This window comes from Pelmatolapia mariae, linkage group LG16_19 (assembly GCF_036321145.2).
Source record: "Pelmatolapia mariae isolate MD_Pm_ZW linkage group LG16_19, Pm_UMD_F_2, whole genome shotgun sequence".
In the NCBI taxonomy this organism is placed as follows: domain Eukaryota; kingdom Metazoa; phylum Chordata; class Actinopteri; order Cichliformes; family Cichlidae; genus Pelmatolapia; species Pelmatolapia mariae.
The window spans coordinates 69,256,608-69,269,638 of record NC_086241.1 but is presented as its reverse complement, the minus strand read 5'-3'; the positions used below and the strand labels follow the sequence as shown (position 1 = coordinate 69,269,638).

General features: G+C 45.2%; 1 protein-coding gene across 1 annotated transcript in view; it reads left to right on the top strand.

The window, feature by feature from the left end:
• The window catches only part of eipr1 (EARP complex and GARP complex interacting protein 1), a 50,367-nt gene that overhangs the window by 8,032 nt on the left and 29,304 nt on the right, over positions 1-13,031 (top strand). Inside the window, exon 4 of the mRNA XM_063496842.1 lies at positions 1,177-1,333. Within this exon, the coding sequence (XP_063352912.1) occupies positions 1,177-1,333 (157 nt within the window). The remainder of the gene's footprint in view (positions 1-1,176; positions 1,334-13,031) is intronic.

The window sequence follows — 13,031 nt, the reverse complement described above, 5'->3', positions numbered from 1 at the left end:
TCTTTTAGGATGTTTTTTGTTTGTTGCGTTACCCGGACGTTGCGGTCGCTCGCTCGTTGGTGCCCGATGCCCTCTGGCCTCGGTCGCACTTCAAAACGTTTGAGTCTCCCCGAGACCTTCGCCTGGATAAATAAAAGCTTTTAATAAAGCTAGACTGGTGGAGTTTGAGCTCCTCTGGAGGATAGAAGGCGTAGAGGAGACAGCTGTGTCAGGTGGGACTCGGGGCGGATCGCTCTGGGACTGGGTGTAGTCTCCACGCTCCCCCCTCCATCTCCGTCTGTCTGTCAGCTGAGTTCTGCACGCTCGAGTTCACAGGATGACAGCCACGGTGGACGGCCCACCACGCGCCGCTGCCCACACCGACATCCGCGCAAAACCAAATATATAGAAACACAACAGGCAGCACACTGCAGCGCATTAATGCAGGGCTTGCACAGAGCCCCGGCATTTGCTCGGCCACTTAGTCCGAGTGCAGGCTCGTCTAAAACCACTCAGGAAATCTGTGGACTCGTGTCGCCATGCTTTTAATTTGACAAATAGGCCCGACGCCTGCCCACGCGCTGCCAATACGTACACCAAAAAGAAATGAGTCTTTCTCTCCCCGTGCTCTCCACCCGCAAACTTTTAGTCCAATTACTGTATGACTGTACTCTACTCTACATTTACTCCTCTGGTTCCAATTAGCAGCTCCAACCCTGGCGTGGATGTGCCAAAATAACTCGTTTATTATGTGGATTATGAAGAGAGTGTAGTCACATTAGTGCCTGTACATCTCACGCACACACTAACAAAGCTTATCCTTATGCTGCAGTCACTGTTTTAACCTGCTTAAGAAGCCACCGGGGATCGTTAAAGGTTTCATTTATTAAGCAGTGATTCAGCTTGAAACTGGGTGACAATGAGGAAAAATAGAAATTCAAAAAACAAACATTAGCAGTGCTTAGAGGTGGACTACTTTATCCTCCTAGAATGTACTCTATGCACTATGTTTTTCATGCAGCACTTTTTATTTCCAGAGTTTAATCAAAGTTAAAAGTTTGGCAAAATGTCTTAAAATATCCTGATTTAGATATTGGGGACTCGGACTGCTGTCCCCACAGTATCAGTAAAACAAGAACGCCCTCCTCCCTAACACTGTGTGTGTGTGTGTGTGTGTGTGTGCGTGCGTGCGTGCAGCCAGCGACAGCAGGGTGGTGTCCTGCGCGGCCGTGTGGCGGATGCCCTCTGACTGGGAGACAGGAAGCCACGAGTCACCTGACGAATCCGCCCACAACCCCCAAACCCTGGAGCTGCTCTGTCACCTAGACGACAGCACCCACGGCAACGCTGCCTGGTAGGTGTTGCCGGGGAACCGCTGAGAGTCGCAGCACAAATGATGCAAGAGCTCCTTTGATCCGCAGTAATGTGTTCGACTGCTTATTAGAAGACGGGGTGTTAATAATAGACTCCAGGACGACCTGCAGCTCACAGGGAGTCAAATAAACGACAAAAAACAGATTTCAAAACTCCTTTAAAGCTTTTCTCTCAATACAAAATATCTTCAGCAAACTTTACTATCAAACGAGACACTTGTGAGCAAAACTCTGCACGGAGCACAACGCAGGCTTTCTAATGAAGGAGGAGGCCGACTTTGAAACAGAGCGGCTGCAGGCCGCTGTCAGGCCTACCTGTCCACATATTTAAAAGCAGTCTGATAACTTTTAAACAGTAAAGGCTAGGATCAACCAGGCCCCTAACCCAGCAGCAATGTGAGTGTAGAGCTGCAGGTTGGAGTCTCTCCGGGTGTTTGCACTGTCATAAATAATGTTATCATTTATTTGTCTTCATTCGATGCTCCCAAAGCTTTATTAGATATCACATATTTGAGAGCGAGGCAGGAAGTCATCATAATTACACTGTAACAAAGAGTCAGCCTTGGGTTTTGTAGCTTTTGCCATTCTGCAGATACTTGACATGAAGCTAAGGCTCAATAAAGCTAACACTGGTATGTTAGCACCAAGGTGCAACCTCTGCAGCTGAACAGAGAAGCTCCAAAAGCTGCAGTTCCTCTAACATCCAGCAGAGGCAGCAGTGAGTCAGTCCCCATAAATAAACATGTTTACAGGACGATACACAAACTGGGCTCTGAGGATGATTTAAACAGCTGCTGATGAGATGAGGCTTTATGAGGTTTGTGGACGTTTGCTGGTTTTGTTGGGTTTCGTGGATCTGAACACATTTAAGCATGCTGTAGACCAGCGGTCTCCAACCCCCGGACCGGTACCGGCCCGTGAGTCGTTTGGTACCGGGCCACAAGAGTTGAGGAGGACGCTGCTAATAAAGTTACAGTTACACAGTGAATTCGCATTATTATTATATTTACAAAATACCACAGTTTTTGTCTCGGTCGTATCATTTTATTTTGTTGTATTTATCAGCGACACCTTAAAGGCCGGGCCGTGAAAATATTGTGTGACACTGAACCGGTTCGTGCCGCAAAAAAGGTTGGGGACTGCTGCTGTATAATGTGTGCATGCGAGCTGTTTTGCACTCTGGCATTGACCCCGTGTTGAGCCTGCAGCCTGTGCTGTCGATCTGTGCTGCCACCAGAGGGCGCTGTCACTAATAGCTGGTCTGTGGGCCGCTCTCATTTAGGCTTGTGTTGTTGTTGTTCCTGTAAAGCTCCTCGTGCTTCGATCGTAGATGTTTTTTGACGCTTCTCATTAGTGCTGGGCGATATGACGATATATATCGTGTGGACGATAGAAAAGTGTCTATCGTGCCATTTGTCTTCTATCGTTTCTATCGTTTATAACCCGAATTTTACAAATTATTAGATAAAATATATCATTAACCCTTTACAACCGGTCGGAGCAGGCACACTCCGTTTTCCCTAACTATTTTTAAATCCCTGTAGAACTGGAACCACGTAAGGTAGCGCAATAATGTTTTTTTTGCATATGAAGCCGTAGGAGTTGTACTTACATCTTATTCCATTAGCTTGCCCTAGGTCACAGTTTTCTTCCACATATAGCTTTGCAAAAATTGCATAAAAAGCACTTCCAGCAACAAAAACATAATATTCCAGACTTGCAGCAACAAAAACATAATATTCCAGAAACAGGCTTTGCCGATCCGATCAGCTGTTCATAGCTTCCTAGGTTGGAATATAAGTCAGCGTGAACTATCGCATGTCCGCCATTACTTGTCCGAAACCGGAAGTGACGTCATTTCGCGGAAAATGTAGTTTTTTAAGCTTCAAAGCCTATGTTGGTGTTTTTAAAAGTCATGTTTGACTTTATGCTCTTCTGTATCGTTTCTGGGATGCTTAGAAGTCAAGTTACACTGTTGTAAATAGTTTATTTTGATGCACATGCTGTTTTTTTGCAAATTTGCATTTATTTATTTTCATTTTTCCTGTAGTATATAAAAATTTGTGTATCTCAAACATAAAACTATGAACACACTCAAAATAAATTTCTCGTGGTTGGAAACTATTTTGTGCAACTTTTTTGTATTTACAGTTTTGAGGGATACGCCTCTTAAATTTCTCTAACTAGAAATATATGTTAAAAAAAAAAAGATTTTCAATTTTTTTGTAGTTTATTGCACTTTTTTGCAATTTATGTAGTTACTATGGACTTAATGCATACATATTATTAAAATTTGGGCTATACGGTTGTATTGATGTATAGCAACTTGAAATGCTCCCACAAGTGGCACTACAGCATGTAAAATGTAAAGATAAGCTCTGGCGGACTTGGTTCTATGGTAGGTCTTAAAGGGTTAAATAGCCTGTGGCAAATATATTAGTGTTGTCTTCTCACTATACATACTCTGAACTTTATGCAAGAGAAAATAAAGTATAAAAAAATGATATTTTTCGCAAAGAAACTCTGTCTTGTGGTTTTGCAACATGGTGCTGCTTTACGTGCACCCGGATTTGCGACATGCTTTACGGTAACTCAAAACAAAGACTGCACCCTCTCCACTCGCTGTTTAAAGACTGCATACTTTCCAGATGACCACAGGTCAGGTGGTATATCGTGATATATATCGTTATCGTGATATAAAATAATTCATATCGTGATAAATATTTTTTCCATATCGCCCAGCACTACTTCTCATCATCAGTTCATTTATCGAACCAATCAGCATTCAGCAAAGCGTCATTGGGAGTGCATACTACCAGGAAACCCGTCACGCCTCTCATGTGGGCTGCATGCGTCCACGAGCTGGTGGTTGGTTTGTAGATGAGGGACGAGCTGTGCTCTTTAAACTGTGACACGGGTGTGAAGCGTGTTAGTGACATCACAGAGCGTGTTGTTCAGAGCGCCACGTGTATACCCGGACGTTTGCTCTGCCCTCGTCAGATAAAGACACGAACGACCTTCAGGCGGTTTCAGGCGCGGTGCGTCCGTTTGATGCTGACATTACAAATCCAGCATCTACGGCACTAAAGACATGAGGTGGAACAGATACTGATCCCGCCCACACGCTCTTGTATACGGGCGCCTTTGTTTCCATTCTGGCCCCCGACACAGGTGGAAGAGTGGGCCGTGCACCATCCCGAGGGTTAGAGGATGGATCCCACACTCCTCCCACCTGTTAGAAAGTCCTTAATTACAGATTAAAATGCTGTGTGTGTGTGTGTGTGTGTGTGTCAGAAAGAATTTCGAATGGCCGCCTGAGCGGCGCCATGTGAGTCCCGGTCCATTTCATTTCACTCAGGTTGTAGTCACGGCCCGATCCTTTTGTCTTACTGTCAGAGCTCCTCGCCATAACTCAGAGCCCCGCGAGAGCCAAAATCAATGCCCCCCCCACCCCCCGCCTTTACTCCACTCTTCATTGTCCGCCTCATGATTGCGATCATTTTTAGAGGCACCAATCAGTTAGTGTGATGCATACTGTAGCAGGTGTCTGCGAGGGAGAGATAAAGATGGAGGAGGTGAAGAAAACAGAAAGATGGAGGGTAGCTCAAGAAAGGAGACGAGACCGAGGAGATTGAATTTGTGCAATTCTGTGTTTGTGTGTGTGTGTGTGTGTGTTTGTGTGTGTGTGTGTGTGTGTGTGTCAGAGGGCAGGTCAAGCAAGGCTGCTGGGTAGAGATTGATGTCTCTGAGCTCCACCATCTTAACACCCCGAGAGCTGTAACCCTCACAAGGGCACCAAACTGTGTGTGTGTGTGTGTGTGTGTGTGTGTGTGTGTGTGTGTTGTGGAGTCTGGATTCAATGCTGTGAAGCCTGTAGCCTATGCTGTGCACTATTGGCTTCTCTAGATGGATGGCTTTGGTCTGTTGCCCACCTCCTCCATCTCTCTGCTGCACACACACACACACACACACACACATACACACACACACACCTACCTTATCTAGTGTGGACTGTCATTCTGCGCTGGTCAAGAGGGGACCAGTATTTCCAGTATTTTTAAGAAAAAAAATGTAAAAAGGAAAATTTATTTTAGATTAAAAAAATACAATATAACTGCAAATACAACCCCCCCCCCCCCCCCCCAAACAAATGCAACCCTGGCCCATGTTTACCCATCAGTCTTCCACAGATTGTGTTACCTGCCAGTAGTCTTCCTGTGATGTGAAGCTGTCACACAGCTCGGTGGAAAGCTCTCCTTCCTTGCAGGCCTGCAAGGACAGAAGGAAGGTTGCTGCTGCTGCTAGCACTGCTAATGTTAGCCACAGTGTGCCATGCAATGTGACATCTTGTATGTGCGTGGTGTTGTTCATTGCATCAGCGACGTGTAACAGCAGAACCTGCAGGAGGGCTCATTTTGACCCCGTCCTGCTAAAACAGCAGCAGGAATTGCAAAGACGTCATTTCTTCAATGAGTTATTTTTAACTTTTTTGTCATTTTAAGGACATTTTGACAAAACGAGTAGGTGGGATTAATTTTGGCTCTTTATTAGTTTTATAAATGATGTGGATCATTTTGTCACAGGCAGTGTTGGGGAATACATGTACCGCCGTTACGTATTTAAAATACAAAATATGAGTAACTGTATTCCGTTACAGTTACCGTTGAAAAAGGTGGTATTCAGAATACAGTTACTTTGTTGAAATAAATGGATTACACGGCGGTACTTTCCTGTTTCATATTGTCGCGGGTCAGGACTGTTTGGGTTTGTTTGACAGCTACGCTCTGTTGTTCCAGGCGGCAGCGTTACGGTTGCCATGGTTACAGGGTGACGCTCTCTCTCTCTCTCTGCGTGTTTCCTGGGTGAGAGAGCGCCTTTTTGTTGTTGTTGTTGTTGTGCTAAGCTAAAAGGCAGAATGCTACAGGCATAGCTCTAAAGAATGTAGCCTGATGGGCAGTGTAGTCCGTGCTGCAGGGAGAATGGACTACCATACCCGTTATGTGTCTGTGAGCGAGGGAGGGAGAGAAAGGAAAAGTCCGAGCTGTCACGGAGCAAAAACGGGAGCTGGAAGCATGTAAATATAATAATAACCACTGCAGCCAAGAAGAGTGCCTGACGAGCCCATTTGTAAGTAAGCTATTGAGACTCAACTGTACACTGTGTTCGTGTTTTCCTCCCAAACAATAAGTTACGTTGGAGCAGCCTTTCAACGCCTCTCTCTGTCTCTCGCTAGCAAAGTTGACCCAGACAACAAAGTAAAGCTAGTTTTCAGCTACCAGCCCGACACGAACCCGACGTACAGAGATTGACAGACCACGTGACTTTCGCGCATTGCTTTGTGGGTACCCGTGGCAACAAAATCAAAACACTGCATCAAGCGCTAGCATTTCCAGCACCGGTAATCATTAATTCTGCGGTTTTAATCCCTACTTGCATTTTATTTGCCCCAAAAACAGTTATGTACAAAACGACGGTGAACACGGCAGGTCCGTACAAAGACAGACGTGAAGAAAAGGCAAAAAAAAAAGTACGAGGAAAAAATCAAAGGAGTGAAAGGGTCAGACCCACGCGAGCACACAGAGTGGAGTAAGGACGTCAGCGTGCTGCCCAACTTTCAGCACGCAATCTATTTGTCGTTTCAGGTTGTAGTGTTACACAACATTTTCAGATCTAATAGAAATAAAATGAGTGTTTCGTAAGTCATTCAATTTATTGTCTTTATTTATAACTGGCATTATTGTTTCATTCTATTATAGAATCTTACAAGAAAGAGGCAAAATTGTATTCCATTGTGCTTTATTAGCTGCTTCGGTGAAAAACAAATCAACAATGTAAAAAAAACCCCAAACATTGCAAAACAACATACTGGAAAACAGTTATTCATCACTTGATTGCTTCAATACAACACTTGGGCACATATATGCGGGACTTTTCGTGGTTGTTTTGATATCGCTCTCTCTCTTAACCGATCAAATCTGGCTGTGGTAGCAGCTTTACACTCGGTATGACCCAGGTTGATAGAGGGTGCCCAGTCTGGATCGCATTCCTGCATTTTGTAGGCTGGTTTTCCTACAAAACACAACAAACATTAGCCCGCAAAGCCACAGTGAACAAAGCAGCATAGCAACGAATTCAATTCAAATCAATATAAGACTTATTTGTAACCTACATCAACAATTATGTTATGATAAATTACGTAATAACTACAACAAAAGACTTAGCTTTGTGGGAATGCTTGGAGCAGACTAACATGTGAGCTGGAGTGTTCTGGAACGTTATATTTGGTCTTCCAATGGCTGCAATCCAGGCCATCCGTCGGCTCTTTGTTACTTCGGAAACACGGCTTGAACAATTCCTCTTCCACGACGTAATCCGATAACAACCGATCTCTTTACCCGTCGGCTTCCCGTGGCTGTCATGTGACCGGCTATTGCAGTTAATAATACAACAGCTTCTTGCCATTCTTTGTGTTTCTTTTTATCGCTGTGTGACTGTCTTCATGTGAAAGCCTGCGTGCGCTAGTACCGCTTGCCACTCGTTCCCAGAATCCTTTGCGGTTTTACCCCTGAATGACGTCACATTTTCAATCTCTTCAATCCCTTTACTACGGTTCGGAGCCGCGGACCTTCAGTAATAGTAATAAATCACAGCAATAGTACATTCATGTAGTTGTAAACAGCATGATAATATATTAAGTAATCCAAAGTATTCAGAATACGTTACTCTCATTGAGTAACGTAACGGAATACGTTACAGAATACATTTTGGGGCATGTATTCAGTAATCTGTAGTGGAATACATTTTAAAAGTAACCTTCCCAACACTGGTCACATTAGCTGAACCCATCTGATGGACGGCCTGCCCACTGCTCCTCCATCGGTCACGTACTCCCCACTCTGCCACGGTGAGCCTCTGCTTGTGTTGGTACATAGACTGTAGTCAACAGCAGTTACGAATTGGCTATATATAAATTATATACATCAGTAAATAATATATATCTTTATGACTATTTAAAATATCTTTATAGAAAATTACATGTTGCTGTAATTTCTGCTGCCCTCTTGACAAATAAAGAGTATCTGAAAGTGATTTAGATAAAAACTGATTGCAGCTTGTGGCAGGATTGTTCTCTGTGGATCATCCATGAGATATGTTTGATAAGTCATTTACAACAGTTTAAATACAGGAAGTCACTGTTAGCCACGCCCTGTACAGCCCCACAGTAATTATTAATCTTTTCTCTAACTGTATATTTAGTTATCAATCACAGCTGTGCCTCATTTAATAAAATGAATTTTTAAAAAATCATTTAATCTTATTTAAAGCAGGACCAACACAGGACTGGAAAAATGTCCTCACTGTCGGTCCTGTATCTGTGGATTTATAATGACACAGCAGTCCACTGTTAGATAGCAGCGCAAGTACACACACACACACATACACACACACGCACACACACAGTGATAATACTGGCAGCTTGCACCACCCATGCATGTTTGTGTGTGTAAGAAGACAAAGAGTAAAGAGATCTGAGTTCTTATGAGGCTTTTGTCTGTTTTGTGTGTTTGTTCACCTGCTTGTGTGTCCACTGTAGCGTGTCCGCATCCTTCATGTGTGCGTTTTCCGGTTGCCGGCGAGTCCCTCCACTCCCGGCAACAATAACACTTTTCTCTTCCCCAAATCCCCTCATTGTTTGGGTGGGCAAACATTCGAGCCTCTGCCCGTCGAGAAGCGTGCTCTGAATGGAAATATCGGCAAAGCACACCCAAAAAAATAAAAATAACGGGACTAAACAAACCTCGGGAAAAATCATGTTGTGTTTTTTTCCCCCTCTTCCTGCACTTGGTTTCGATTGGGAGCCTTGCCAGATGAGTGCATCGATTCCCGTGGAGCCATTTGAGCCAATCACGGCCCTAGGAGGGAGCGGTAAAGCGCAAAAGGCAGCGAGGTTGATTTTCTAAAGTGGGGTGTGACAGGAGGGGGTAGGAGGTGTTTATGGGGTGATTGTGTGTTTGTGTGCACACACACACGAATGCAGCCATGTGTGTTATTGTTGTGTGGTCGTTTGTAAGGCCCGATGGGCTCTGCTCTCTGTCTGCGTCCCAGCCTCGTCATGCAAAGAGTCGACCGAGTCTTTGTGAGCCTTATTTTCACTGTGAGCGTCGCCTCGTCTCAATCAATTGGACCCCCGACGTGGGCTGTCATGTGGACTATCAGCCGTGTGTGCGTGTGTGTGTGTGTGTGCAGGCGCTGGACTGAAGCTTGTAGCTCTGCTGCTTTTTTCCCGTCTGTGACGGCAGCTGCTGCACAAAGAAATAATCTGTCTGCGGCTGAGCTCGCAGTTATCTTAAATGGTAATTCCAGTTTATTGTGACCCCACCTCCACCTGTATCATTACAGGTGGAGGTTTTTGGCTGTTTTCCACAGGGTGGTTTATGGGACTCCTGCAGGGTCGGCACTGCAAAGCAGACTGAAACCTCTGGGGCTGAAAACTGAAGCTTTCTAGCATCCAGGACACAAAGACACACAGGAAACAGTCCAGATGTTAAGATCAAGTGGTGTCCTGACCCAGAGGGTCTAAACATAAGGCCCGGGGACCGTCAAAGGGTCCAATCCAGCCGATTGAAAGGCGAAAAGGACGTAAATTTCAGGCTGTTTTCACCAGTTTTACAGCCTGAATAGAAAAAAATCACCTATTGCTGACATACAGCCAGATAAATGTTAAATAACAGAACAGTTTAGGTTTTTCTTTGTGGAAGTTTCTATTTATTTTATTTTTTTCATTCGGGATTCTACTGTAAAGGAAAAGCAGGACTGAAAACATCTTCTTTTAAGTTCCAGGGTAACGTGTGTCTGTAAGTCTGAGCTGTGCTGACGGCTTTCTGACTGCTTTACACTAAACAAAGGAAACAGAGGTTTGAGCCTGCGTCATGGTGGTTTGGGTTAACATCCAGGTGTCAGATCGTCCCACTGGTGATGTCAGGAAGTGAAGTGGTGGAGATGCAGGTCTGGCGAGTTTGTACGTAGCAACACTGCATTTGTCCGTCCGTCCTGCAGCTCCACGATGCTCTGTTTGTCCCTGTGTTCATGCCCAAGAAGGACCAGGAAGTGTTTGTGTTGGCTTCTCTGTAACGGGGGATTAAACTCATATGGATGCAAAGCACAGCAGAGTGGGCGAGCAGAGAGAGAGTGCATGGCTCGACGTGGATATATGGGGCTGTAAAAGCGCCACAGCTCTCCCAGCATACATTCCAGTACACGGCGTGCCAGCTTGTTGCAGAGCTCAAGGTCAAACGCACATAACTTGGAGTGTTTCATAAAAGAGAGAGATGGAGGGAGGCGAACTGTCTGCCTCTCAGTATTGCATGAATTAATTGATCCTACAGGGAACGATGGGCTGTGAATCCCAAAGCGGAGTGTGTTTTAATTGGTCCTGTGGTGCGCTGAAGTGTGTGTTTAGGAAGGAAGGAGCGATGGTATCGAACATGCTGCAGTCTCTATCGACAAGGTCTACGTGGGGCCCTCAGTGTGTGTGTGTGTGTGTGTGTGTGTACTTGTTTTGCTACATTAAGGGGACAGAGTGTTCACAGGGCTTTTGTGGGGACTTGCCTTCCTTTTGGGGACACAAAGCATCAATCGATTGATCAGATGTTACCTTTGATTGTTAGTTTGGCTTCCAACAGTTACAGTTGGGTTCACGAGTTTTTGGATTATGCTAGCTTGAGTTGGGCTTTGCTTAAGTCTACCCTTGAGTTAATCTTATAGTGAATTCAGTTTTAAGTTTTGGGGGTTTTTTAGATTGAGATTAAACGTACTAAAGAACTTGGTTGGGACACGGTGAATTATTCATGTGGAAAGATTACTGGGTGTGATTACCGTGCTGCTGGTATTTACTACCTCAGTGCATATTCTCTGTTTTTAAACAGTGGACGGACAGTGAAGTGTTATTAGTGAAGATTAAGAATAATCCAGGATGAGCATCATGGATGGATGCAGATATATTCATGCTCTGCTGTCCTGTAAGATGCAGTTTTTTCAGATTATGGCCCATCTTTGTTTTCACTTGTAGTTTGTTGCGATCTGGTCGACCTACTGTTTAGCGATGCAGTTTGTTTATGGCTAAATTTAGTTGTCCGGCCTTTGGCCTGCTGCACAGGTTCTTCACCGAGTGTGAGAAATGCATTAAGGGAGATTTAGAAAAGCATCTTCCCTTTCAGGCTGCAGGGTCTGACTGTGAGTCAGTGTGAAGTGCTCCTAAATGACAAAACGAAGGCTGCGTGCTGTGAGTGCGTCCATGACTCGCTGCTCCTCAGGAGGGCAGTAAAAGCCACCCTCAGCAGCTGTGATTTCACAGCCCTTATAAACTCCCCTCCCTCCCTCCGTCGCTGCTCCACCTTTTCTAATAGCACTGTGCGTATTTGAAGCCTGGATTAAACCCAAAAGCAAACTTTAACTTCCCCTCCTTTCCCCTGTCATTTCTTTTATCTCCCCTGAACACTCTCACCTCCTCTCTCTCCTTTTCAAACGCTGGCATTGTTGCTGCCGCTTCAAGCTGACAGATGAGTCCAAGGAAATAAAGTTGTCTAATTGATGAACTCCTTAAATAAATGGCATCATTTAGTAAAGCTCTAATCGCAGCGGTTTTCTAGCCGTGACAGACATCCAGACCTTCAGCCAGACCACGTCTGCACCGCGCTGCTGACATTTTACATCCTCTAACCCAGATTAGACACAGCTGAAAAGTCACACTAAATCAAAACCCTAACGAGCATATAGCAGCTTTTCCCGGCCAAGGTTATATTTAGCTTATTGCCAGGTCTCTGACTGCACTGACACATTGCTTTTAGAGCTGGCAGGACTCGGGGTTAAAAGCAGGGCTTTCTCGCTCAGGCTGTCGTCTTTCTTTGACCACGCAGTCGCTTTCTGTCTCCATTTAGCTGCTAAACCATCCAAACTAAAAGGAGGGAACAAAAGCAAACAAGTATCCAGGGAATGATGAACAACAGTTAGTGTGGTGTGCAAGGTCTCTCCAGAATACAGAGTTTAAGTAGAGCGCAGAGGAGAGGCTCGCCTAAAGAAGCTGCAGCAAAAGATCGATACTCTGCAGACGGGCGCGCGCAGGAGGAATCAAAGCGTGCAGTAAACGCTCTACTGTACTTTACTGCTGCAGAGTAGACTGACAGAACTGGGTCCTCTGTGCTCACCGGGCTGAGCTTATGTGCTTTTGTCACTCTTGTGGCTGTTGTGCAGAAAGCTGCTAATGTGACTAAGAGCACTCACAGAGCAGCGTTTAAAGTGCACTGATGGGCTTTTTTATGAGTGTGATCAGAAAGTCCTGATGCTGATTTGATCTCAAGATCACCTCCTCGTGCACCTCTGGACCGGTCTCGGCACTGCTGCCATCTTTAATTTGTCCCGATGGTCCCTGCATGTGTCGGCGTGGGGATCCTCAGTAACGTCCTGAGACACTTGAGGGACGTTCAGAGGAGATGGATCTGAAGTTCAGCGCATGCCTTCTCGTAGAGGTTCAAAGCACCGTGAGCACTCAGGAGGCTTTATGGACGCGCAAACACAAACTTTGTGTGCTGTGTGAGTGATGTCAGAGTAGCAGCCGTGCTTCAGAGGGGCCAGAGGGGCCAGAGGGGCGTGGCATGATGAGAGCGTCCAAACTTAAATCAT